This window comes from Nansenia antarctica (assembly GCF_963989245.1).
Source record: "Nansenia antarctica genome assembly, chromosome: 18".
In the NCBI taxonomy this organism is placed as follows: Eukaryota; Metazoa; Chordata; class Actinopteri; order Argentiniformes; family Microstomatidae; genus Nansenia; species Nansenia antarctica.
Window position 1 is genome coordinate 8,959,021 of NC_137691.1, and position 27,560 is coordinate 8,986,580.

General features: G+C 45.1%; 2 protein-coding genes across 2 annotated transcripts; both read left to right on the forward strand.

Moving 5' to 3' along the window:
- Nucleotides 1-2,596: 2,596 nt before the first annotated feature.
- On the forward strand, nt 2,597-15,609 carry pcif1 (phosphorylated CTD interacting factor 1; the record flags this gene model as incomplete). The annotated part of the gene is made up of 15 exons (XM_080548594.1): nt 2,597-2,886; nt 5,433-5,585; nt 6,052-6,176; nt 6,739-7,046; nt 8,416-8,570; nt 8,698-8,845; nt 10,607-10,690; nt 11,378-11,477; nt 12,153-12,315; nt 12,798-12,970; nt 13,119-13,205; nt 13,663-13,847; nt 14,255-14,348; nt 14,619-14,794; nt 15,198-15,609. Exons 2-15 carry the CDS (start codon nt 5,453-5,455, stop codon nt 15,607-15,609), a joined length of 2,343 nt encoding a protein of 780 aa, XP_080404720.1. The 5' UTR covers nt 2,597-2,886; nt 5,433-5,452.
- Nucleotides 15,610-19,014: 3,405 nt separating this feature from the next.
- On the forward strand, nt 19,015-27,276 carry ube2c (ubiquitin-conjugating enzyme E2C). Its single transcript, XM_080548184.1, has 13 exons — nt 19,015-19,351; nt 19,799-19,869; nt 21,003-21,099; nt 23,118-23,216; nt 23,531-23,599; nt 24,005-24,061; nt 24,247-24,311; nt 24,461-24,506; nt 25,150-25,208; nt 25,364-25,424; nt 25,869-25,940; nt 26,080-26,135; nt 26,510-27,276. The coding sequence occupies exons 1-13, from the start codon at nt 19,274-19,276 to the stop codon at nt 26,616-26,618; spliced, it is 939 nt and encodes a 312-aa protein (XP_080404310.1). The 5' UTR covers nt 19,015-19,273; the 3' UTR covers nt 26,619-27,276.
- Nucleotides 27,277-27,560: the final 284 nt, after the last annotated feature.

Consider the following 27,560-nt stretch of genomic DNA (forward strand, 5'->3'; position numbering starts at 1 on the left):
ATAGTGGATAGTGTACATAGCCTTTATTTATGTAAACCAGCTCCTTTCCCTTCTTTTTTCTTTTTCTTTTTCTTTTTTCTTTCCTAGCACCAGGGGAGCCACCCCTCCCAAATTTCGTTGTTTGGTACCTGTACTATAGCAATGACAATAAAGACCATTCATTCATTCAACATCTGAAAACAAATAAACATACATGCATGATCACAAATGATTACTTTTCCTTGACATTTGAGCAGCCCTATCATTTGCGACAACCTAAGCATTTTGTTCTAAGAATCCAAAGTTTGCTTTTTCTAGGTATCACGATTCTAAGGTAATTTGAGGTGGTTCGTGTCACATGGCTCAATAAATAATAGGTTGAACTAAACCACAGTGCACTTGAGGTAGAAGGCTATAAATGTCTGCTACATGTATACCATCTCTTGGGGGAAATTAGGCCAAGTAGGGGTATAATTGTAGCCTGTGCTTTACAAAGTGAGAATCTCCTCAACGTTTGCTTGATTGTATACGGTTCCTTTTATTTTTCTTTCCTACCGGTTAAGTGCCACTTTATGATGTAATGCCACTCTACAGTAAGAAAAGACCCACTCTACTCTGCTCTGCCATGTCACATGACATGTGTTGGGCACTGAGCTGAGATGGAATGCACCCAGGCAGCACCCTGGAACCGCCTCAGGAGTATTAAGCAGGCTTGGGTTTTCCTTCTCTTCACATGGTTACGCTGCTTCCCTTGAAGTGTCTCCAGGATGAACCACGCAAACCGCCTCTGGCGAGGCTCTGGTTCAGCCCTCCTCCTTGATGTATATGTCAGCATGAAAGGGCAGCTCCGGGAAGGGTGGGGGGTGGGAGGGTGGGAGGCACCCTAAGAGGCATGGGACATGGCGTGATGTGATGTGGCGGGACATGCCCTCTGCACCAACTGTCGTCATGTCGTACAGTGGTAATTGTATGGTTGAATTGCAGCCCTGCAGGAGTGATGTTTCAACATGTTTGATCATTTCAACAGTCATAACAGTCATATGATTCATGTTTCCATAATAAAGCTGTGGACTTGGGTAAATAAAGTGAGACATTCTCCTTGACCACTGGTCTATGAACACATAGGATAGGCCTAGCTAGAAAGCATCCTCCTCTTTTGCAATTCCAATTGACAGATCGAGTCTGTGACTTTGTCATGTATCGGAAATAGCTGTGCTCCAATTCAGGGTACAACTATTTTGATACATCCTTTCGCTTGCTTCGTTGTATAGCCTCAAGTAGTTTAACCCTTGTTGGACCCGTTAGTACTTGTTCGCCGGGTCAAATTGACCCAGGACATTAATGGGATTTTAAAACAATACAGAAATAAAAAAATATGTAAACAATCAATGTCGCTAAAGGAAAATCCAGGCTTATTTTTGGTAATTCTCACAAGACTAGAGAATTTGATCAAAATAAGCCTGGATTTTCCTTTAGCAACGTTGATGGAATACCCTGCACTTTCTGAGAAAAACACCTGAGGTTGAGACAATAAACATAAAAAGGGAGTGTTGAGATCCTGTCTCTACAGTAGAGGGTAGTGGCTGAGACAGACATCTCTGGTTCCTGTGATAATAGAGGGGTCTATGAGGTGTAATGACTACCCTAGTTGTCTCAAAATGCTCTATTCTATTCATGTCTTCTGTACTATGCTACTATCTGGTTAGATGTCAAACTACATTGTGTTGTCTCAGTACTCAGTACAATGACAATGAAGTTGAATCTAATCTAATCTATTCTCACCAAAAATACAAATAAATCCCCAGAATGACAACAAAGACAACTTGAATTGCAACAATTTATTTATCTACTGATTCATGAGTTTATTAATTTGCCAGATACAAGAAAACGTTGAGCTATTGAATTATGAAAATACAAGTCAGATGCATATTGCACACACTTCTGTATCAGATACATTGTGGATAATAAAACGTTAGTAACCTGCAAAACATAGACAACCAAGAGTAACATGTGTATTCTGATAATCAATGCACACAACAGATTAATGTAAAAAAAAAAAAGGGTTTGTTCTCCCTACACCACGATCACACTACAGAGAATTGTTCATGCCATGCCATGCGAGGACTGGCTGCATTATAACGCAGAAAGAACTGCATTATCTAACTTAATACATACTTAATAATTACAGAATAACTAGTTCCGGTTACTTCTTACACAAATACATACGTGAAATACATGTTTGCATTATTTTCAAACAGCAAACGGGTTAGGGGCTACTTGAATGAATGAATGAAAGCTTTATTTCGAACATGTGAAAAAAGAAATAGTTATAACAAGAAAAAACAAAACAAAAACAAGAAAACACAAAACAAAAACAAGAAAAAACAAAACAAAACCAAGAAAAAACAAAACAAAAAACACTATTTACTTAACATGTCCGAAAAGGAGTAGGAAGAAGCATAATCTTATTTAATCCTACCGCTTCTCCAATACTCAGAGATTAATAAATAATAATCTGCAGTTTCAATATGAATATAATATTTTTTAAATTAAATCAAATTTATTTACGTATTTACATATTTACCAACAATAGAAAACAGATAATGTAAATAAACAAATAATCTGTGAAAACAACTGATCTGTGAAAACAACTGGTGACTATCAAAGCCCTACTTCAGAGTTTCACATGGGTCCTTCTCCGTCACCATCTGCCTCTCTGCATATGGCGACTTCACCACGACAAAACGTTCGACTCCAACTCCAGCTAAAAACTAGCGCATGCGCAATACCCAGGCCCGAGTCCCCGATACAAGATGGCAGAGGAGGTGGGGAGGGAGAGGCGGAGGCGGGTCCGGATTGAATAGAGCGAAGCCTGTACATACAGGGTTCCCGACAAACCTCTGCAAGGTAAGGGAATCAACCACGACCACACGTCAACGAGAGCACGGACGTGTGGCGGAATACGCGGGGCGTCCGAATATCCCGCTCGGATTAAATAAAACATAAAATAAACAAACAATATCGCTTGACTCGCTATCGCTATGACTGGGAGTAGGCGCGCCAAGCCAATCGCCATCTTGTCACATCTCAAAAGTGCGCGCCTAAAATATCGGGGTGTTGTGTGTTTGAAACGGACCTTCTTTACACACCTTCTTTACCCGATTTGACCTGATTTACCTGTGCCCCTGCTCGTTGTGGTCATTTTAATACCTCTATTTCCCTGTTTCGTCCAGTATTCCTCCGTAGTTTCGCCCGTTTTTCCACGTATCCCCCTCGCTCGAGCCTGGGTTTGGAGAGGCTTGCCGTTATGCCTTTTGTTGTGCAGCGCAGCGCGAGCCTCTCTGGACTGACTGGGGTGGGCAGGTGTAGCAATGCGCATGCGTAGCGTAGCCCCTTCAGTTCTTTCCCTCTCGTTCGTGTTATCTGTCTATCTACGACGAAAGACAAGACATCTTGAAAAACGCGTCTCCGAGATGGTCAATAGCACACATCATCGTTCGGATTTGAAAGTGTCCCCAAAATAAAACGTTGAACATTTTGCGCCCTTACCTTTACTATGTATCTACTGCTAGCTAGCCCTAGCTAAGCCAAGCTAGCTAATCTCCCGAGATGTTCAATAGCACACATCGTCAACCGTCATTCAGATTTGTGACAGAAAGTGTCCCAAAAAATAAAACGTTGAACATGTTTGCGCCCTTAGCTGACATGTATCTACTGCTAGCTAGCTAATCCCTCTAACCGTTGAGTTGAACTGTTCTTGTTGTTGCTAGGCGAGTTTATTATCGTCTCGTTCGAAGGAACTGACCATTGTATTACCTGGATAGCAAACCACCAACTCGTGACGTTAGAATTATAAGGTTCTAGGATCTCCATTTTTGTCAACATTTAGTTTTTTTTACATAATCTGATCCATTAGGTGTTTATTAATGCCTGTGTCGTGTTATTTTTAAAATGTTGACATTTCTGAGTTAGTAATTCATAAAATACAAAGGTTCCATCTCACAGAACATAATGGAATGTCAAAACTTTGACGCTCAATATCTCTGAACTGCCCTAAACGGAGATTCTAGAACCTTAGAATTCTAAGCTCACCAACTGTTAGCTAAGCGCTGTTGCTGACAGTAATCGAAACCCCACACACCCCGTAATCGAAACCATAAGTCATTTTTAGTTGAACGTTTGTCATAGCTAAGCTACCAGGATCTCCACTGCAATTATTGTGCCCTGGCATGACGAGTAACTGTTTTGGTTGACTCGACAAGTTGCTTCTAGACTTCGAGTCTGAGGCAGTGTTAGTCAATGAATGAATGAATGAATGGCTAGACAAGCAATCATCCCCATGCTCATGGTTGCGATTTCCTGATTATAGACTAACACGTAGCCTATATGTCCCGATCAAGAGAGATCAAGTGTGTTTCCTTGTGAAGCATAACATAACATTCCTTCAACCTAAAACCTTCAATCGTGCCAATATATTTAAACCTAAACCTTCAATCGTGCCAATATATTTCAACCTAAACCTTTCAATCGTGCCAAACTGCCAATATATTTCAACCCAAACCTTCAATCGTGCCAATATATTTAAACCTAAAACCTTCAATCGTGCCAATATATTTCAACCTAAACCTTCAATCGTGCCAATATATTTAAACCTAAACCTTCAATCGTGCCAAAGTATTTCAACCTAAACCTTCAATCATGCCAATATATTTCAACCTAAACCTTCAATCGTGCCAATATATTTCAACCTAAACCTTCAATCGTGCCAATATATTTAAACCCAAAACCTTAAATCGTGCCAATATATTTCAACCTAAACCTTCAATCGTGCCAATATATTTCAACCTAAAACCTTCAATCGTGCCAATATATTTCAACCTAAAACCTTCAATCGTGCCAATATATTTCAACCTAAAACCTTCAATCGTGCCAATATATTTAAACCTAAACCTTCAATCGTGCCAATATATTTCAACCTAAACCTTTCAATCGTGCCAATGTATTTAAACCTAAACCTTCAATCGTGCCAATATTCAACCTAAACCTTCAATCGTGCCAATATATTTAAACCCTAAACCTTCAATCGTGCCAATATATTTAAACCTAAACCTTCAATCGTGCCAATATATTTAAACCTAAAACCTTCAATCGTGCCAATATATTTCAACCTAAACCTTCAATCGTGCCAATATATTTCAACCTAAACCTTCAATCGTGCCAATATATTTCAACCTTTGATCATAGCTACGTAGTAGGAGATCGTGGGACGTTGTTTACATTCAAGCATTCAGAGACCCAATAAACATGTTTAGATTCAATATAAAGCGCAAGCCAGTGACCCCTCCTCGATACCTCCACCAGTCGAACTCCACCAGTGTTGATGTATCCAACGGGTATTACTATGTAGATCAGAGGATGTTATCCTAACGGTTGTGTGTATGTCTCCCTTCCAGGAGAGGACAGATGAGGAGAGATGGCCACTGAGAACCATGGAACAGAGAAGGGGGACGGGACCACTCTGGTTATGTCTCCCTCCGGGTCTGCTAGGCAGGGCCCTGACCTCTCACCCTCAACAAGCAAACCTTCTGCTATGCAGGAGCTGCCAGGTAAGGACATCTATTAATTTTTAATTAATTTTGCCATTTAGCAGACGCCTTTATCCAAAGCGACTTACAATTACGAATTACAGGGACATTCCCCCTGGAGTAACTGAGGGCTAAGTGCCTTACTCAAGGGCACACTAGTAGTGGTGTGGCTTCAGGCGGGATTCGAACTCACAACCTTCCGATCACAAGTCCAACTCACTATCCACTAGACCACCACTACCCCTATGGTCTATGGGGGTATCTATGGTCGCCTCTATCTATGGTATCTATGGTCGCCTCTTTGCTGTGCTCTCTCACCTAGTTTATTCAAGTGAGTGCAGATGAGCGAAGGAGGAGAGAAATTGAAATGCGTCCCTGGTACGACAGACAGACAGACACAGGCCTGGTTCAAATACTTATAAGTTCATCCCCTATAATTGTTCCCTTTCCTTGTTCACATCCTTCTTTCCTCTCCTCCTGTGAGCAGACGAGCTGATCCAAGCGGGCTGGTCTAAATGCTGGAGTAAGAGGGAGAACCGGGCGTACTACTTCAACCGTTTCACCAACCAATCGCTTTGGGAGATGCCCGTCCTGGGCCAGCATGATGTCATTGTGAGTGCAACAAGGGCATTCTGGGCCGGCTGGGTGGCTTGTTTTGGTTATGCGGGGAAAAGCATCTGTTTTGTGTGTGTGCGCGTGCGTGTGCGTGTACCTGATGGACCATGGCTAAACTTTGACCTCCTTTCATTCTATCAACACACCTGTGTCTGGTCCTGCTTGCTGGAGTCTACTGTACTGTTTACATTCACATGTCAGTCATTTAGACTCTTATTCAACATCACAATCAGTTGATCACATGTATTTGTATAACACTTTTTACAGAGCCAAATGTCACAGGGCTTTCCAAACAACAAAAACAATAAACAATAAATACAATACAAACTGTATGATCTAACGTTAAACTCCTTCAATAATATCTATTGTAGCAGATTTCTGATGTGTCTGTCTGTTCTGTGCTCTCTGTCTTGTGCTGTCTTGTCTTGTGCTGCCTGTCTGTCTGTCCTGTCCTGTCTGTCCCGTGCTGTCTGCCTCTCTCCTGTGCTGTCTGTCTGTCTGTCTGCCTATGCTGTCTGTCTGTCCGTCCTGTGCTGTCTGCCTGCCTGTCTGTCTCTAGTCTGACCCTCTGGGTCTGAATGCGGCCCCGGCAGAGGGGGCGGCGCCGGGGGCAGCCGACGCTAGCGTGGGGAACGGGCAGCGAAAGAGACGCCCGTCAGAGGAGGCCGTCGCCCAGGGTGGTCTCAACAGCTTCAAGAGGCCCAGGGTGGACGTCACCGTGACCCCGACGACCCCCACGGTCCCCATATCACCCAGCACGCCCGGGGTGAAGCCTTGGAACTCCACCACCACCCCGGAGGACAAGGACAAGACAGGGCAGTCCCAAACACCTACAACACCCACCCCTGCACCCTACAGACCCACTGTGTGAGTAGAGCTGTGTACACATGCATGCATACATACATACATACATACATACACACACACACATACACACCCCTGCACCCTACAGACCCACTATGTAAGTAGACACACACACACACACACACACCCACACACACACACAAGCTCACACACAGGCTTGCCTGTTTACACTGCAGTTAAAGTGACTAATTTCAATACCAAGCAATTGTGTTTACACTGCAGGCAAATGTGTTTACCCTGCAGGCAAAGTGACTAATTCCGATCTTTTGTTCATATCATGTCTTTGTTTAGCAGACTAGTGACTATATCATATATATGAGTTTAGACAGAGGTAGCATTCTGAAAGACCAGCGCAATTGTCATTTGCTGCTACTGTTCCTTTAAGAATGTGTTGGGTTGTCAGGGAGGGAATAAGCTAGAGGGAGATACGCTCCGAAACAATGGTGTTTCTGTATTTGGCTAATAAAGCAGTATGTTCCACCTCACGACCGACCCAGAGTGTACCTGTACTACTAAACTTCAAATCAGGTAATAGAGAAAATGTTTTACATTTAGCAGACGCCTTTATCCAAAGCGACTTATAACAAATACATTTACAGTAAGTAAGTAATCTATGCTCAGGCCTGGAGCCATTGGCATTGGTCGTTTTTTTTATGGCACTGGGTAAACAGTACAGTAGAGGTCTCAGGAGTGACAGGTGTAGCCAGAAAAGATGGGTCTTCAGTCTACGGCGGAAGATGGGGAGTGACTCTGCAGTAACTGACTCTGCAAAAATGTAACGTTGTAGCTTTCGAGCGGTATGACATTTAACCTGTATTGTGCAAGAAAGGGAGGAAAAAAATCAATTTGGGTATTCGTGGTAGAAATCAGAGTTTTTTTTTGGTGCTGTTTATATAAAGAGCAAAACATCAAATATGCATCTGATGTGCCTAAAACATCAAATATGATTCAGATTTAACCTGCAATAAATATAGACACACACACACACACCCACACCACTTCATCCTACAGACCCACAATGTGAGTAGAGACCCACATACATACACACACACACACAAACTTCATCCTACAGACCCACAATTTGAGTAGAGAGAGACACACACACACACACAGCCTCAGTCACACACCAGTGTATCCTTTGATTTTGGCTCGATTCATCTCCGGTCCAGACCGTTCAGAAAAGTAATTGCATTCCTACGGAGAAATTCCATGTCCAATTCCACAGGACAGGAATTTGAATGGAAGTTACCCTCCCCCAAAATGATTATGGACACGCTCAGCTGAACCTGTGTTACAACAATACCGTTCTTACCTCACCTCAGATGACCTGCTCTGTAAGTACAGGACTGTGTGACTGTGTGTCTCCTGGCAGTGTGTACTGGGACCTGGACATCCAGACCAACGCGGTGATCAGAGAGAGGGCCCCCGCGGACCACCTGCCCCCCCACCCTGAGATAGAACTGCAGAGAGCACAGCTGGTCACCAAGCTACGGCAGCACTACCACGAACTCTGCTACCAACGAGAAGGTAGCCACGCAACACACACACACACACACACACAGCACTACCTCAACCTCTGCTAATGCAAATAGAAAGTAACACACACACACACACACACACACAGCACACTCACTTCGCCCCCCCCCCCCCTCAGGTATCGAGCCCCCCCGGGAGTCGTTCAACCGCTGGCTGCTGGAGCGGAAGGTCCTGGATAAAGGCCCTGACCCCTTGCTGCCCAGCGAGTGCGACCCGGTCATCTCCCCCTCCATGTTCAGGGAGGTGATGAACGACATCCCCATCAGGTCAGACAGGACGGCACCACCCCCCCAAGGGCTGTGGGCCAGTAATCTAACAAGACCTCCTCTCCTTTCCTCCTCTCTTGTCATCCTCTCATCCTCTCCTCTCATCCTCTCCTTTCCTCTCTTCTCCTCTCCTCTCCTTTCCTCCTCTATTCTCATCCTCTCCTCTCTTTTCATCCTCTCCTTTCCTCCTCTCCTCTCCTCTCTTCCTCTCCACAGCTACTCTATACCATGAATGTTCTATTCATAGCTTTCAGTCACGTGGTTTCTTCCCTAGCAACCACCAACCTGACGGGCAAAAAGTATCATAGCAACATGGCGAGTGGACGCAAACGGTTAATAAAATACAAAGGTTCCATCTCACAAAACATAATGGAATGTCAAAACTTTGACGCTCAATATCTCTGAACTGCCCTAAACGGAGATAGAACCATATCATTCTAAACGGAGATAGAACCTTATCATTCTAAACGGAGATAGAACCTTATCATTCTAAACGGAGATAGAACCTTATCATTCTAAACAGAGATAGAACCTTCTCATTCTAAACTCACGAGTTATCTTCAGTTGATGGATTTGACTTAGGGGGCATTCATTTGAAGTAACGTAATGAACATACAAGTAACAACAACAGGTTAATGCAGCCAGCCAGCCAAGCAAAGACCATGACTAATATAATTGTTAGATTGCCAGGGTATTCGCTACAGGTTGTTGTATACATATACGTTTAATACGAAACTCGATCAACCGGGCGTTCGGGAGTTCTACCGCTGCTGGACGGAACTCCCGCTAACAGCGGGTCGAGGGGATATTTCTACCCGGGAATTCGCTCATTGCTGTGTCCACGGTGATAGGAGTGGAGGATCGACTCCATTCAAAAACTTTTGGATTCCCTGGCTTCTCCTCTTTCCGGACACGTTGGAATTATTTTCCTAACCCACGGGAAATCAAAGTTATTAACCCGCAAAAAGTGGGTTTTGCCCGCAAAAAGTGCCTTTTGCCCGTCAGGTGGGCGTTTCCACTATGCTGTGACGTCACATGAAAGCTATGAATACCATGAATGTTCTATACCATGAATGTTCTATACTGTGAATGTCTCACTATCACTCTGTTCAGCTCATGCTTTATATATATTTTTTTTTTTTATACTGTTAAAGGTCCAGCATGTAGTTTTGCATGTTGCTGCCCCCACTGGCCACACTGACAATTTGAAAAACGTGCAGATGCTACATTTTTCAATAGCATTAGTCCTGAACATGAGCACATCCTTGTAAACAAAGCAAATGTGAGAGAAGCACGTAATGGCCAGTGTCCTGCCCGGCACCAGATCTGTTGAAATGTCTGGACTAACACAGCAGCACAACACTGAACCGTCTTCATCATAAGATCTCAATCGTTGACGGCTAACGATTTATCATTCATGACCAGTCAACACTATTTTAGAGCTCAGATCTACGTACGGGACCTTTAAGGCACTGATCTAATACAGTTCATTTTAGCATGTGAAGTCTTTTATAATTCTTATATTAAAAAAATATATTATATATTTTTAAATAATATATAAGGGGCCGGTTTCACAGACAAGGCTTAAGCCTAATCCTGGACTAAAAAGCATCTTCAATGGAGATTTTACATTGAAAGTGTGATTTAGTCCAGGACTAGGCTTAAGCCTTGTCTGTGAAACCGGCACTATATATTTTCTACTACAATTCCTGCAGTGGATTAGGTAGTTTCCTTGACCGCCGTTTGTCATTTGTCCGTCAGGCTGTCTCGGATCAAGTACAAAGAGGAAGCCAGGAAGCTCTTATTCAAATACGCCGAAGCTGCCAAGAAAATGATCGACTCGAGGTAGGTGTGGTCGGGCACAGGTCACTTAATCAGCCATGTGACACATTGAAGCAGGTCCAAGGATGAGGTAAGACACTAGACGCTCTCAGAGAGAAGTACAAAGTCAGGCCATTGTTGCTACCTCCTAGCCTGCAGAGGCTGGTGGAGGCAAACATCGGAGGACAGGGTCTCCTTGTAATGCACGGAACGGAATGAGGAATGGTATCACGCACACACACACACACACACGCACACACACACACGCACACACACACGCACACACACACACTGGTTGGGTACCATTCCTCATTCCGTTCCATGCATTACAATGAGCCCACCGTCCTTTGATGTCTGCCTCCCCTGGCCTCCCCTAGCCTCCCCTGGCCTCCCCTGCTCATCGCCTGGCTGTACGTCCCTGTGATATACTGTGTCTGTGGACCTTGTGGTGATCACTCAGACTCTGCAGTCTGCAGCTGCTGTCTCCACAGCCAGAGCCACGTCCACGACCGCCCCAAACAACACCAACCATGTCTGTCCGGCTTAGAAAAGCCAAGTCACCCAATCGCAAATAATACATTGAGAATAGAGGAGAGTGCCTTTGGGTTTGGAAATGCGTGTGTTTTTGTCTTGTCCCTTACAAATGGCTCTTTTGAACGACTGGGTTGGTGACCATGATGACTAAGCGCTCTTGTCTCTGTGTCGCTGTAGGAACGCCACTCCAGACAGCAGGAAGGTGGTGAAGTGGAACGTGGAAGACACCATGAATTGGCTGCGGAGAGACCACTCCGCCAGTAAAGAAGACTACATGGTGGGTGTCTCGTTGAGATAAATAAAATAAAAATGTCTTCTATCTACAAGCCAAGACAGGCAACAGTACAGTTAACAGAGTTGCAGTTGCAGGCACAAAAAAAAACGTATAACAATTTACAATGAAAATAAAGAATGAATTACAGAATCAAAAATATTCATCAATATTTGTCACAAGCCATCAACATCCGGGATCAAACAGGGGCGTGCCCGTGCCTGCATGCCAGCTAAAGACCCAAAAGGCCTGTCTTTCTGTGTCCTGTTGATGTTGTACACCTGTTGTCTGTTACTTGTTCTTATTTTCACTTGTTTGCCTATTTTAACCTGCTATGACTTTCGAGCCTTTCGCTCTTTTATTATGTTTCTTGTTTATTATGTTCTCTATATGTAAAGCCCTTTGTGACCCTTGGTCTGGGAAAGGTGCTATACAAATACATTTTACTTACTTATTTACTGTGTGCCTGCATGCCTGCCTGCGTGCATGCGCGCGCACCAGTAGTTAGTATATAGATAGTCCCAGTAGTTTGGCCTATGACTTTCAACATGGACATGACAACCATTAGCCGTAATTCTGCATATATAAACTATAAACTAGCTGAATGTTATTATGCAATATTATGTATGACTCGACTGCAACAGCCCCAGTGTGTTCACATGTCCCCCCTCCATCTGATAGGATCGTCTGGACCACCTGAGGAGGCAGTGTGGTCCCCACGTCACGGCCGTGGCCAAGGACTCGGTGGAGGGCATCTGCACCAAGATCTACCACATCTCCGCCGAGTACGTCCGCCGCACGCGCCAGGCCCACCAGACCCTGCTGAAGGACTGTAACATCACAGGTGAGACACACACTGTCACACACACACACACACACACCTGTCGTCATGGTAACACCAGACCCTGCTCAAGGACCGCAGCACACCTACACCTCTAAGTGGAAGAGGCCTAGCCCAAACCATGAAAACAGCCCCAGACCATAATTGTGGCCACATACTTTTTGTCCACACCCACCAGACCCTGCCTAAGTAGGGCATTCATTTCTTTATTTTTATTTTTTTAAGTAATTTTTTTCTGAGTGGGGCAGTCCCACTCATATTTTTAATTTTATTGACAGATACAGTAGAGATTTTGACAGGAAGGATGGGTGAGAGAGAGAGGAGGCAGGATATGTCCCCGGCCGGAATCGAACCGGGGACCCTGCGGTTACATGGTCAACGCTTAACCCGCTACGCCACCTAAGCGCCCCATAACCATTCATTTCTGATGTCTCACTTCTGTGTGTATTGTCTCCCCCCCCCCCCCGCCCCCCTCCTGAGTGTAGACGGTGCGGAGGCAGCAGAGCTGCAGGACAGGCTGGTGTACTGCTACCCGGTGCGGCTGGCTCTCCCCTCGCCCCCCCAGCCCCGCGTAGAGCTGCACTTCGAGAACGACATGTCGTGTCTGCGCTACAAGGGAGAGATGGTCAAGGTCAACCGAGGATACTTCAACAAACTGGTGAGAAGCTAGGAGTTAGACCCCACACACACACACACACACACACACACACACACACATACATACACAACAGTAACATTCTAATTCCCATAATGTAGTACTCAACTGTGTGTGTGTCTCTGTGTTCGTTCATTCGTTCGTTCTCCAGGAGCTGCTCTACCGGTATAGCTGTATAGACGATCCCAGGTTTGAGAAGTTCCTGTCGCGGGTGTGGTGCCTTATCAAGAGATACCAGGTAATTGGGAGGGAGGTATTCCTGGCCTCACAGACACACACACCTTATCAAGCCATATCAAGAGATACCAGGTAAATGGGAGGGAGGTATTCCTGGCCTGACAGACGCACACACACACACACACACACACACACACACACACACACACCTTATCAAGCCATATCAAGAGATACCAGGTAAATGGGAGGGAGGTATTCCTGGCCTCACAGACACACACACCTGTGTGGTGCCTTATCAAGAGGTAAACTGTAGGAGTTGCCGCTACCTCCCTCTTTCCTTCTCTCTCTCTCTCTCTCTCTCTCTCTCTCTCTCTCTCTCTCTCTCTCTCTCTTTTGCCGTTTCCCACCATTTCTCCTGTGTAACATACGGGTTGGTGTGACCCGACGATGTCACTGTTTCGCCGTGCTGACGTCAACTGTTTCGCCGTGCTGACGTCAACTGTTTTCCTGTTGCCCAGGTGCTGTTTGGGTCGGGGGTGAACGAGGGGACCGGCCTCCAGGGGGCGCTGCCTGTGCCCGTGTTCGAGGCCCTCCACAAGCAGTTCGGCGTCAGCTTCGAGTGCTTCGCCTCGCCGCTCAACAGCTACTTCAAACAGTTCTGCTCGGCGTTCCCCGACACGGACGGGTTCTTCGGGTCCAGAGGGTGAGTGGTTCCGTCCGGCGCCGAGAGGGAGCGGTGTCCTTCTACATTTACGTTTAGTATTTTTGTGCATTTTAGCAGACGCCTTTATCAAAAGCGACTTACAAGAAATACATTTGTCTCAGTGAGTGAATCATCTATCATTAGTCGTCGTAAGAGAAAGTAATCTATGCTAGGACCAGGCGCCACTGGCAGTTACCATGCTAGAAGAAGGAAGATTTGTTTTTATTTTTCCTTTTGTTTTCTTTAAACGTATTTATAGTAAAGAAGCTGTACAGGCTGTTAAAGGATGTGTAGCTGCTCATCAGAGAATGCACCATTGTAATGATGGTCTACTCTTTGCCTTCCCCTCTCTCTCTGTCCCCTCTCTCCCCCTGTCCCTCCCCCTCTCCCCTCCCTCCCTCTTCCAGGCCCTTTCTGAACTTCTCTCCGGCCAGCGGCTCCTTCGAGGCCAACCCTCCCTTCTCCGAGGAGCTGATGGATGCCATGGTAACACACTTTGAGGTGAGACACGTCCACATCACTTCTGAGGATGTAACAGCCTGTTGAGTAATGCAGTAGTAACCTAGTGGCAACCTAGTAGTAACGCAGTAGTAACACAAGCACATTTTTGTTTGATCGTTCACCTGAGGTATATATTGTCACACCTCAGATGCAGGTGTACGGCTGGGTCGTGGGCTTGTTTTTAGTCAGATTATGTAGATGAAGTCAGCCTGGGGTCGGGGTGAGGAGGGTGGGTTTACGGTTGGTGTTTAACCCCTGGTGTGCCTGCAGACGCTGCTAGAACGTTCCAGCGAGCCCCTGTCCTTCATCATCTTCGTCCCGGAGTGGCGCGACCCCCCGACCCCCGCCCTCACCCGCATGGAGGCCAGCGTGTACCGCCGTCACCAGATGATGGTGCCCGCCTTCGAGCACGAGTACCGCAGCGGCTCGCAGCACATCTGCAAGAAGTGAGTGTCTGTCTCCCACCCAACGCCTCTCCAAACACCCCAATGCCCAACGCCACCCCAACACCTCCCCAAACACCCCCAACATCTCCCCAAAGGCTTCAACACCTCCCCAAACGCCCCAACATCTCCCCAAAGGCTTCAACACCTCCCCAAACGCCCCAACACCTCTCCAAACGCCCCAACACCTCTCCAAACGCCCCAACACCTCTCCAAACGCCCCAACATCTCCCCAAACGCCCCAACACCTCTCCAAACGCCCCAACACCTCTCCAAACGCCCCAACATCTCCCCAAACGCCGCAACACCACCCCAAACGCTGCAACACCACCCCAAACGCCCTAACACCACCCCAAAATGTATTTCAATGTTGGCTAAACATCCCCCCCTGTCTCCTTCCCCACAGAGACGAGATGTACTACAAGGCCGTCCACGGCACGGCCGTCATCTTCCTCCAGAACACCGCCGGCTTCGCCAAGTGGGAGCCCTCCCCCGAGCGCATCCAGGAGATGCTGGCAGCCTACCAGGTGTCAGGACGGCCCCTGGGCTCACCTGGCCCCTCCTCCTCCTCCACACCCTCCTCCACACCCTCCTCAGCCAGCGCTGGGGCGGCGGCACCAGGAGACAAAGGAGACAAAGACTCCTCCCCCTCCCCTAAGACTGCAGCCGCACCGGAGCGTACCGCCAGCTTGGACACGCCCCCCCCCGTCAGCATAGACACGCCCCCTGCCAGTCTGGACAACAACAACAGTAGTAGTAGTAGTAGTACTAGTAGCAACCCTGTAGAAAAGACTGCACCTGAGGCTGCTAGCGTTTAGAGAGGGAGTAGGAGGAGGGGGAGAGGGTGAGGGTGAGACTAACGGTGCTGAGAGAGGAATCAGGGCGACCTACGAAGGAGGAACGCCCCCCACCCACCCACCCACCCCGTTTAATCTGTTTACTTTCTCTGCGACGATTATTTAAAATCTATCGGGTTTTAGGATTGTTGTTATTTACTGTGTTAGTGTGTCGCTCTGGTTGCTTTTAGACAGGTCGTAGTGGCTGTAGCTGTTGACTAGGGTTATTTTGGTGTCGCCATCATCGTTGCTGTGGTCGTCAGTGATAATAACCCAGTGATTCTAACCCTTGTTCGTTCGTTGGCCTTCTGACAGCACCCCCCCCCACACACATTTTCTGACGTGCAGAGTTGAAAGACGTCGGGTTTTGACGTTGTTTCGTCCCGATTTCCCCCCCTCGCCGTGATTCTTTGATGTCTGTCTGTACAGTAGGTATTGAAGGGAGTCTTGTGGTTGGTTGGGTGATAAGGCAGCTATGTTTATAACCCCTGAAGCCTACAAACAGTCCTTGTCCTGTACACACTTCGTCCAGAGACCCCATCAGAGCAGTGAACTGAAGGGGGATCTGGGACGTTGTATAGAGAACATTGCTCTGTGGGCTTTTGCTATGCAGTTCACATGTACTATAGCCTCGCCCCCGCAGAGTTCCCGATTTGCCAACTCACTCCCCTAGTTAAACTGCTAGTCTGCAGTTGAACAAGGGTCATCAAATCATTTTACCGTCACTCTAGGCATCTTCTGTTTGCCTCGTGTTTATTCTCAAGCAGATGAAGTGGTTCTAGAACACTTTACAAGCAGATGAAGTATTCTAATGAACGATTCGACAATGTTCCAGAATACAAGACGATGTAATTGAAACTGATTTCGACACACCTGCATCCCTGACTTAAACAGGTGACAAGGTTTCACTGTTTGTGGTTGATTACGTTCAGCCGGCGTACCACAGCATCTGTTTTCTCCTAGAGTAGTCATGGCGCTGGAGATGTAGAATAGTGGCGATGTTGTTGTTGTTGCTGTTGTTTTTCTATTCCCTCCAATCACACAGTAGTGTTTTATTTCTGTTTACACCAAGTACGAGATTAGATAACGCATCACTGGGCAGCACAATGAATGTAAATTATATTAAAAAAGAAAAGCAAAACAGAAGGTCAAGAGACAGAGAATTTATCGTATGTAAAAAAAAAAGAAAGAAAATACGCAAAAAAAACAAGAATATATCAGAAATGTTCCTCCTGTACAAATGTTCCTTCATTAGATGACAAATTGGCTTCGTCCCTGTAAACTGCGACCACACACTACTATTACCACGCCAGCTCCGCTGTGTACAGAGAATCTATAGCCTGAACGCCTGTACATTGAGCTTAGATGTAGGTTCTTATTAACACATCATCTTCACTGGGCCTCTGCTGTGTGTGTGTGTGTGTGTGTGTGTGTGTGAGAGAGAGAGAGAGAGAGAGAATCAGTCAAGTGTGTGTGTGTGTGTGTGTCTGTCCTGTGTGTGCATCAGTCAGTCAAGTGCTTGTGTCTGTCCTGTGTGTGAGTGAGAATCTGTCAGTCAAGTGCGTGTGTGTCTGTCCTGTGTGTGAGTGAGAATCAGTCAGTCAAGTGTGTGTCTGTCGTGTGTGTGAGAATCAGTCAGGTGTGTGAGAGTGAGAATCAGTCAGTCAAGTGTGTGTGTGTGTGAGAGTCAGTCAAGTGTGTGTCTGTCGTGTGTGAGTGAGTGAGAATCAGTCAGTCAAGTGTGTGTGTGTGTGTGTGCGCGTGCGTGTGTACAATACTGAGTCGTAGTGATATTTTATATAGAGAACTACAACTACCATGCCACCGGGAGGGGGAGGAGCCTAGTCTGTCCATCCTGTTGCAGTTGTGTTACCGTGGTTACCTGGCTCTTCCAACATCATGGGCAGGTCTCCTGGACGCAGGTGAAGCCCGCTGACCTAGAGAGCAATAGAGATTCAAGATGGATTCTTGGAAGATTCAAGAAGGCTTAATCTGTGTCCAGAGTCTAGGAGTAAAGGCATAATCTGTGTCCGGGAAACAGCCCATGTAAGTGTGGCATTAGAAACCAGTAAAAAAAAAAGACCCTGAAAAACGACTGTAGTCCGGCCTTTCATTCGTCGTCACCATCCGAGCATCAAGCACCTGTCACTAACCCAGATCCTAGTATGTTTCTGTCACCAGCAAACTATTGTAGATATTGTACAGAGAATTGGTATGAAGTATGTGTTATTTTTCTCTATGCTACACACAATTGTATTGAGCTCTTATGAGGGAGGGGGGGGGGGGGGATAATTCATTGTGTTTTGTTTTTCCATGCTTTTTTAAATTTGAGTTAATTTAACATAATTTCTTTTTTTTTAAAGATAAATCTGTTTCTGTATTATACAGTTTATTACATAGAAGTTGTTTTAAACTAAACCAAAGTGTTATTAAAAGAAAAAAAATCTATCTTGTATGTAAAAGTAGAATTGTGTATGATTGCATCTGTAATGCAGAAGATGTAACCAGCATTTATTTTTATAATTCTTTTTTTGTTTTGGTATAAGAGCAGTTTTTATGTTTGGAATTTATTTTGCATGATATTTTGACACTCAAATCATAAAAAAAGACAAAAGATGTTGTATGTTTGTATTCTTCTGAAATGAAATCAGCTCATTGGCTTTTTACATACTGTCTGAATTCATTTATTTATCCCTATCTTGTTACCCTTATGGTCATTTATTAATGTCTGTAGATCACCTGTAATACCATGAATGTTTTTCTTAATGTGATTCTTATGAGAAAGAATAAGGTGGCTGTAAATATGACCTGTGTTTCTGTCTCCAATCATTTCCTCTCCGAGATTCTTTGGGTCACGTTCACACCCAGTCAAATATGTCAAACCATGTATGTTTTTGCTATTTCTGATTAATTAACTTGCAGTTGTAGTTTTTAGGCGCCCTCTTCCAATGCTGACATCCGTTCAGAAAGGCGACAAAGGTCCCAGGTTATGAGGTTATGCAATCTGATCATTTGAAAATATGTTTGCCGTAGTTGATACATACATTCTTACTGTGGTGAAGAGATGCTGTTGTTACTTTGGTGAGAAAACAGCCAATATGCTAGTCACTATAACTCAATTCAAGTATTTCACTTAGAAGTTATGACTCAAATGTAGATTTCCTACCCGAAAACCCCATACTCATATAGATGCCCTTACAAAGATGGCGGCTACGGTGGTTCACTTCTTCGTCACTGGGACACGCCTAGTCAACGTTTGCGCATGCGCTGGAGACTTTTCTCTCACTCCAGTGCGGAGGGTGGCAGCATAGTGCCGATGTTGTCCCACTCGTCTCACTAGTAAACAAAAAAATAGTGGTTAGATAGAGAAAGAGGAGTGCGATCGTAACTCATATTTCATATGTCATTCAAGGAAGTCATTTGACATCACCGATCACGCATTTCGAAAAGCATCGATTTTTTAATCAAATGCTTTGGATCGTTATGGAAGAAAGCGCACTCTGACTCTAAAACATAAGCGCAAAAACTTCAGCGTTCATACATTGCAGTGCTCTTTGCAACAAGATCAACTTTTTAAAAAACGGAGATTTTTTTTTACCAAGGGACTGTTCATCTGATCTGCCATTTACAACGTGATCTGTCTCCGATGGGGGCTCATCGGAGCGAGGGGCGCAGGGACTGGCTCCAACAAGATGCTGTGGAACAGGGGCCCATCCAACCTAAGGTGAGATCAACGAGCATGCTGCAATAACCTGACTGCTAGAATATGCTGGGACAAGCCGACCTGTAACCTCATACATGACATGTGGACACCTGCCTGTATGCCTGGGTGACAGGCAGCTCGCTGGCTGATATGACAGTTAGGGGGGGCTAGTGGTAGGTCTGGGACCTCTTTTTATGGGGGACCACAGCTCGTGATTGCATTTCAGCTGTTAATGTTACATCAACCCGTTTTGTGAATGATAAACAATTGTCATCCTAAGCAATGCATGTCAAGATCCCTCAGCTTGTGATTAAAGATGTTTCTGAATGAATCTGAATACAGCCACCAGGAGGAGGATGAGTCAACCACTGCAATCTCTGATGTATCATCATCATTCATCACCATCATCTTCCATCACAGTCAGTGACGCTAGTCTAAGCCTCGATAACTGACTGACCTCTGTTTCAGAATCTGTGGAACATCATGATCAAGCACAGGCAGGTCCACCGCAGAGGCAGGCGGTCGCAGATGACAGTCAGGTAAAGCTTCGCCTTCTCTGACCCCCGCAGACCTACCTCTAGCCCCCCCAGACCTACCCCGGGCCCCCCTCAGACCTACCTCTATACCCCCCAGACATACCCCGGCCCCCCTCAGATCTACCTAATTTATTAATTAATTTGGACATTTAGCAGACGCTTTTAATCCAAAGCGACTTACAATTACGAATTACAGGGACATTCCCCCTGGAGTAACTGAGGGCTAAGTGCCTTACTCAAGGGCACACTAGTAGTGGTGTGGTTTCAGGCGGGATTTGAACTCACAACCTTCCGATCACAAGTCCAACTCACTATCCACTAGACCACCACTACCCCACCTACCTCTAGCCCCCCCAGACCTACCTCTAGACCCCCCAGACCTACCCCGGCCCCCCTCAGATATACCTCTGGCCCCTCAGACCTACCTCTGTTAGAAGTCCTTAAAAAAAAAAAATAAGGCGATAATAGGGAGAAGGTTTTTCCTTCTATCAGTGGCCCCGGGCCCGAGCTAGAGTACTCTTCCTGCAACGAATGGTGGACTGCTGATTCACATGCTTAGTATTCAAAATGTATTGATTGTAAGTCGCTTTGGAATAAGGCGTCTGCTAAATGCCAAAAATGTAAATGTAAATGTAAATGTAAGTCCTGTAGTAGGCCTACTGGGTGATACCTAGATGAGTTTGCTAGAATGTTCCTGCCTGAAAACAAAATGAACTGTTATTGTGTGAGATATTAAACTGTTTACATGTTAATGTGTTAATGAGTCTAGTTTGCTGGTATTGTTGTGCATGTCGTTACACATTCTTTTTTTTTATCATTAATAGTTTTTATTATTTTCAATAAACAGACAATGAACAGACATCCATCACAAGTAACAGATGACATTGGACAATAAATTAAAAAGACAGCAAATAGACACAACAAAACATAAAGGTGATGTACAGAAATGTAAATCTGTCGTACTAGTGAGTCGTTACACATTCCATAGATCTGGGGGGTATTCCATCAACGTCGCTAAAGGAAAATCCAGTCTTATTTCGATTTTTTTCGAGTTTTGATTAGAGACTCAAAAATAAGCCTGTTGTTGTTGTTGTTGTTGTGGTAGTGGTGTAACCCTGTTATTGTTCTGCATGTAGTTACACAGACCCTGTGATCTCGATGGACCTTCTGCGGACAGTTCTCCAGCCCAGCTTCAACGAGGACATCCTGGCCGTGTTCAGGAAGTACATGGGGGTGAGTGGCGGTCGCCGGCAGTGGGGGCGGCGGTAGCCTAGAGGTTAGAGAGGCTGGCTAGCAATCGCAAGGTTACTGGTTTGATCCCCGCCTCAGGAGGGAGCAAGACACATAACCCCTAATTGTTCCAGGGGCACCGACTATGGTTGACTCAAAACATTCCCAAATCCAACAATTGACTGACAAGTTGATTGCATGGCAATAAGCAAATATTATATTATTATTATTATTATTATTATGGTCCGCTAGACGTGCTGTGTCTCATGTCTCATGGAGTGCACGTCAGTCATTTCCACTTTCCCACATGGCATAAATCTGTGTTGTTGTGAAATGAAAAGTGTGTTGCATTTTTTTTATTTTATTATCATTATGTTTTGTATTGTACGTTAAATGTTACTTGCATTTGTTGTTCATGAAGGAAAGGATTGCCATGTGAATCCTCTTGTTAATAGACAATGTCTTTGCAGTTTGTTTGTTTACTGCTAAGAATCTGTTTGTTTACTGCTAAGAATGTCTTTAGCCTATCAGGGGGGTATTCCATGAACGCCGATAAAGGAAAATTCAGGCTTGTTTTGATAATTCGCGATCATTTTTGCAATAGAAGTTTTCGTTCCCTGAATGTGGCTGAAAGAAATCGCTGTTGAGTTACCATGGCAACTTATGCCTCAGAACTAACCTGGTACCTACCAGGTTAACTGTCAAGATGATGCGTGTCAGAAATGTCTAACAGGCGGAAACAGAATCCCGAATGACAGTTTTGTCAAGAGTCTTTTTGGAAACATTATGTCCGACCTTTTTAGATAGTTTGATAGAGTTTGATAGTGTGATCGATAGATAGATAGATAGATAGATAGATAGATATCTGTATCAGCTTGCATCTAAAATTGCAGAGAGGGGTGTCTGGCGCAGGGGTTAAGGCAGCCAGCTAATAATCAGAAGGTTGCTGGTTTGATCCTTGCCTCAGGAGAGAATGGTTGACTTTAATTTAATGTTTATTTTTGGGGCATTTAACCTTCATGCAAATCGATTTACAATAAATACATCTGTCCAAGTAAGTGAATCATCTACCGTATCCATCAGTAATCATAAGAAATAGTAATCTAAGTCAAATCCAGGGGCCAGTTACAATGCTAGAAGAACATCATTACTAGTCAGAAAGGCTTCAAACGCCATTGTAGTTATGTCAGTTATCGTAAATTAGCCTACACCATCATTTTAAACATATTGTTATAAACTGCATCAGTAGAACCATCAGACAACGAAATGCAGTACAAAGTGCATGTCAGAAGTGGGATTCAAACCCCTGTCTTAAAAGTAGGCTATGACTTGATGGCAGCGACTAATACCACTCTGCCATCCTGATGAACTCATTTAATGTCAAGCCTTTATTTCAAATCGGGGACCACCGAGGGAGACCCTCATTTTGGGTGGGGCCGAGTGTACAGGATATACAAAAACAGTGCAACACAGTAAATACATAAACATACATAGTGCAACAATAGAAAATCAATCAAGGCAGGTGCAAATTGATATGCAATGGTCCATAGTCGTTGCCTTGAATTGACCCATACAGTAGATGGGAGAGAGTCTATTTTAAAAGTGCTTTGTAGCAGGTTCAAGGAGTGTGGAGCAGAAAATAAAAAGGCAGTCTTTCCATGTTCTGTACGGATACAGGGGACCTTTAGTGTAAGCCAGTTATTTGATCGGGTGAGGTAAGGGCCAATATTCAGACTTAATAGTGAAGAAATGTACGGTGGCAAATTCCAAAGCAGCGCCTTATAAATAAACAGATCCCAATACCTATTTCTCCTCATTTCCAAGGATGACCAACCAACCATGTTATATAAAAGACAATGGTGAGTGTTGTAATTAGCACCAGTGACAAATCTAAGGGCAGAGGGATAGACTGAGTAATCGCTGATGTAGTTATCAACGTACATGGAATACCCCCCCAAGGAGTCCTTAAAATACGAAACAAATGGCTTGTTGAGTTTGCCTTGTGTTTGTGTTGTCTTCAGTTCTTTGAGAAAGCAGCCGGCAACGTGAAGGAGAACGTGGGAGAGGAGGTGCACACGGACCAGCTGATCAGAGAAGCCTGCAGGAACTGTCTGGAAAATGTAAGACGGCGCCGAGCTGGTGTTTTAAACCAGTGTGAATTTTCTAATGTCGCTGTGTTTGACTGCGGTAGTTCCATAGATCTCTCTCTCTCTCTCTGTGTGTGTGTGTGTGTGTGTGTGTGTGTGTGTGTGTGTGTGTGTGTGTGTGTGGTTAACATTCTGAGCTGAGGCAGTATGGGTAACGTTCTCTCTCTCTGTCTCTCTGTGTGCGTGTGTGTGTGTGTGTGCGTGTGTGCGTGTGTGTGCGTGTGTGTGTGGTTAACATTCTGAGCTGAGGCAGTATGGGTAACGCTGGTTTCCTGTTCCCTCTGCAGGCCAAGCAGCTGTTCCCAGACGGGGAGAAGACGGTAGCCCGGCCTGGGGCGGTGGAGGTCGCAGCCAAGGTGAGACACGACACGCTATGCGGCTCTGCTGGTAGAGCATGACGCTGGCAGCGCTTAGGCCTGTTGGGGGCGGAAGTCCCAGTCCAGAGCAGACACAAGACTGGAGATGAGAGGAGAAAGGCGTACGTGTCTGCTCTGCATCAGTCTTATTGAACACCTCGTATTGGCATGGTCAAAGAGATGGTACGATACTCGTTAGGCTTTTTCCCTGTTATGACGAGACAGACCTAATGCAGAAAGTATACACGTGTCGTGCACTGTGATAAATGCACTAAAATTAGATTAGATTCAACGTTATTGTCATTGCAGAGTACAAGTACCAGACATGAAAATGAAATCGAAAACCGCCCCCTCCATCTCTTCCCCCTCCCCCTCCCCCTCTTTCCCTCCCCCCCCCCCTCTCAGCGTGCTCGTCAGCTGGAGGAAGAGTCCAGTCAGAGAGCCAGCCCTGTTCCCAAGAAGGTGCGTCAACATCACTCAATACTCATCACTCAACATGGCTGTGTGTCTTCTGTTAAGTCTCCAGTTAATGTTACTAAACATCAGGCTATATCTGGCTGAGTTAGTGTGTTGGGAGTGGCTTTGTTTTCTTCTGTGGTGGTTGTGAGTGTTTCTGAGCATGGCCTTGTCTTCTTCTGTGGTTGTAGCCCAGGAAAGGACGTCCCACAGCTCCTACCGCTCCCCATGACAGACCTGTGACGTTCAGCAACCCGTGAGTAACGTCTCTCTCACCTCCCTTCTGTGTTCTCGTTGTCAACATCCAACATCCCACCCACAGTAACATCCCAGGTGTGTGTGTGTGTGTGTGTGTGTGTGTGTGTGTTGATGATGAATAATAAACCCTGTCTGTGTGTCCTACAGGCCCAAGCCCAAGGCAGCTGAGCCTATAAAGCGCGAGGGACCGAAGGTGAGATGATTGTGTTGTCGCTTTGTTTACACGTCTGAACACTGTGAACCTGGGGGGGGGGGGGGGGGGCGTACTAGCTCATGAGTCGCAGGGTCCCTGATTCGATTCCGGCCATCGACCTATCCTGCATGTCATCCCTCCTCTGTCTCACCCATCCTTCCTCTCGATCTCTACTGTATCCCAATAAAGCAGAAATGCCCTAAAAATAAAAGCAACCGACAGTCTTTCTCTCTCTCTCTCTCTCTCTCTCTCTCTCTCTCTCTCTCTCTCTCTCTCTCTCTCTCTCTCTCTCTCTCTCTCTCTCTCTCTCTCTCTCTCTCTCGGTAATCTGCCACTCTGTATTCTCTGTTTAGGGCCAAATAGCATTCCAATTTTCTCTGTTTTTTGGTTGATTCTCGCCAATAAAAAAAAAAGAACAAAGGCAAACAAACCATCTTCCCTGGTGCACTTCTAAAATCAGCAGATGCTGCCATGTAATCAAGATGACTGACTGACTGTGTGTGTGTGTGTGTGTGTGTGTGTGTGTGTGTGTGTGTGTGTGTGTCTGTGTCTGTGTCTGTGTCTGTGTCTGTGTCTGTGTCTGTGTCTGTGTGTGTGTGTGTGTGTGTGTGTGTGTGTGACCCCATGTTGTAATGCTCCCCAGTGGGACCCAGCCAGACTGAATGAGGGCAGCACCTTCGTCCTGGGCTCACGGGCCAACAAGTAAGCACTGTTTGTTGATCATGCTCTGATCCAACTGTAACACAATGCTATTGAGTTGTGTCTGTGTGCGTGTGTGTCTGCACTATTATTGTACGGTGTGTTCTGTATGGAGCCCCAGGCGAGCCTCTCACCTGCACTTCTCACCTCTCCCACAGGGCTTTAGGAATGGGCGGCACCAGGGGCAGGATCTACATCAAGCACAATGACCTGTTTAAGGTAGAGGGCTGGGGCTGGGGTGAGGGTTGGGGCTGGGGTGAGGGTTGGGGTTCAAGCACACAGACCTGTTTAAGGTAGAGGGTTGGGGTTGGGGTTCAAGCACACAGACCTGTTTAAGGTAGAGGGCTGGGGCTGGGGCTGGGGCTGGGGTTGGGGTTAGGGTTTGACCTCAGTTTAACTCTAATGAAGGAGACGACATGGCTGACGGACTGTTGGTTGTACAGTGTGTGTGTGTGTGTGTGTGTGTGTGTGTGTGTGCGTGCGTGCGTGCGTGCGTGCGTGCGTGCGTGCGTGCGTGTGTGTGTTGTTGGCGGCTCAGCACTACTGTAACTGACTGTTTCCATAATGTCAGAATGCACTGATAGTATTTATGTCCTTTAGATATTGTACAATTTGTGGACATATATAAATGTGTGTGTGTGTGCGTGTGTGTGTGTGTTACAGTATGCTGCTGACGCCCAGGACAAGCACTGGTTGGCAGAGAGACAGCATATGAGGGCGACAGGGGGAAAGATGGTAAGAGCTGCTCTCCCTAGTCCCTAATGTGGTTGTTTACCTTTCACTACGTCAGTGACATAAGTGATGAGACTTGTCTACCAATCTAGCGATGTAAGCTTTGTGTGACATGATCCTAAAACTATAAACATTGTGACAGGCCTATCTCCTGATTGAAGAGGATGTGCAAGACCTGTCTGGGAGTGACGATTACAAGTAAGAAAGACAAGTTGTCGACACCAGTTTGTCCGGTTCTAACATGTTGGGTTGTTTCAGAGACTGTCCAGGGGGGTATTCCATCAACGTCGCTAAAGGAAAATCCAGGCTTATTTTGATTAATCTCGCAAGATTTACAAAAGAAAATCCTTTCCTTTAGCAACATTGATGGAATACCCTGCTGATCTGAGTGTTGTTGTTTCTGAGACAGTCCCGGGGGGGTATTCCATCAATGTAAGTCCCGTGAGACTTATAAAAAAAGAAACTGGGTTTATTTTCATAAGATTCATCAAGAAATAAGCTTGGATTTTCCTTTAGCGACGTTGATGAAATACCCCCCTGACCTGGCTGCTGTGGTGGTGGTGGTGTTTCAGAGACTGTCCGGAGCTGAAGATGGACGAGCTGAAGCCATTTACGGTTCCTGTCTCCATGCTAGAGAAGATGCAGAAGGCCATGGAAGCCCAGAGATCTGAGAAGGAATAGACACACACACGCACACGCACACGCACGCACACACACACACACACACACACACACACACACACACACACACACACACACACATTATTGTTTGCAGTGATTTTTATTTTGTTCTCCAAACTCGAAAATATCAGATTGTTTATTTAGATTTAGCTGTGATCAAAAGAGGCGATCACGTGACTATAGTGATATTATTTTATATGCAGTTTTAAATTTTAAGTATTTTCCAGAGTATACCTATATATTTAGTTTTAGAGCTATTTTGGCCATACAATTTTGTATTTTTCTAAAGTATACATGAACTAGATTGAACCATTGTGTATTTTTTCATTCATGCTGTATTTTATTATGTTTGTCAGATATTTGATATCTGATATGTTTTAGTTATATGTCTGGTATTCTTTTTTCTTTTTTTATGAGTGTCATTTTTAAAACTAAGAGGTAAATGAAAGGAAGAGAAAGATTTTTCCCTATTTAAAAACAGTTGTCATAGCTTATTAGGTAATATCAAAGATCTGTTATATCATATTATGTCTTTCTTTTGTGTGATTGGTATTTTGTGGTTCACGGATCATGAAAGTTTTTACAATGGATGAACACTGAAGCAGCTACTGCAAGTATGAATCGCAGACTTCTATAACATGTTATCTTAATATCTTAACTTAATTCTGTGGTATGAACTATTAAATATGTTTGGTTACAATGTTTTATAATCATTGAAAAAAGTTGACTTTAAAAGTCGCTCTGAGTTTGGATGTGTTATTTGACAGATCAATCAGTGGAACACAAACCTGTCATTAAATTTGGCGAAATCGTTCACTTCCGAATGAGCATTCCACCAATCACACGCCAGTATTTCGGACGTGCATTCTTCCAAATGGTTGCCAAGGCGTCGCTTTGTTTTTAAACCTAGAGTTGTGATTGGTCGCGTCTCTGAACGGGGGT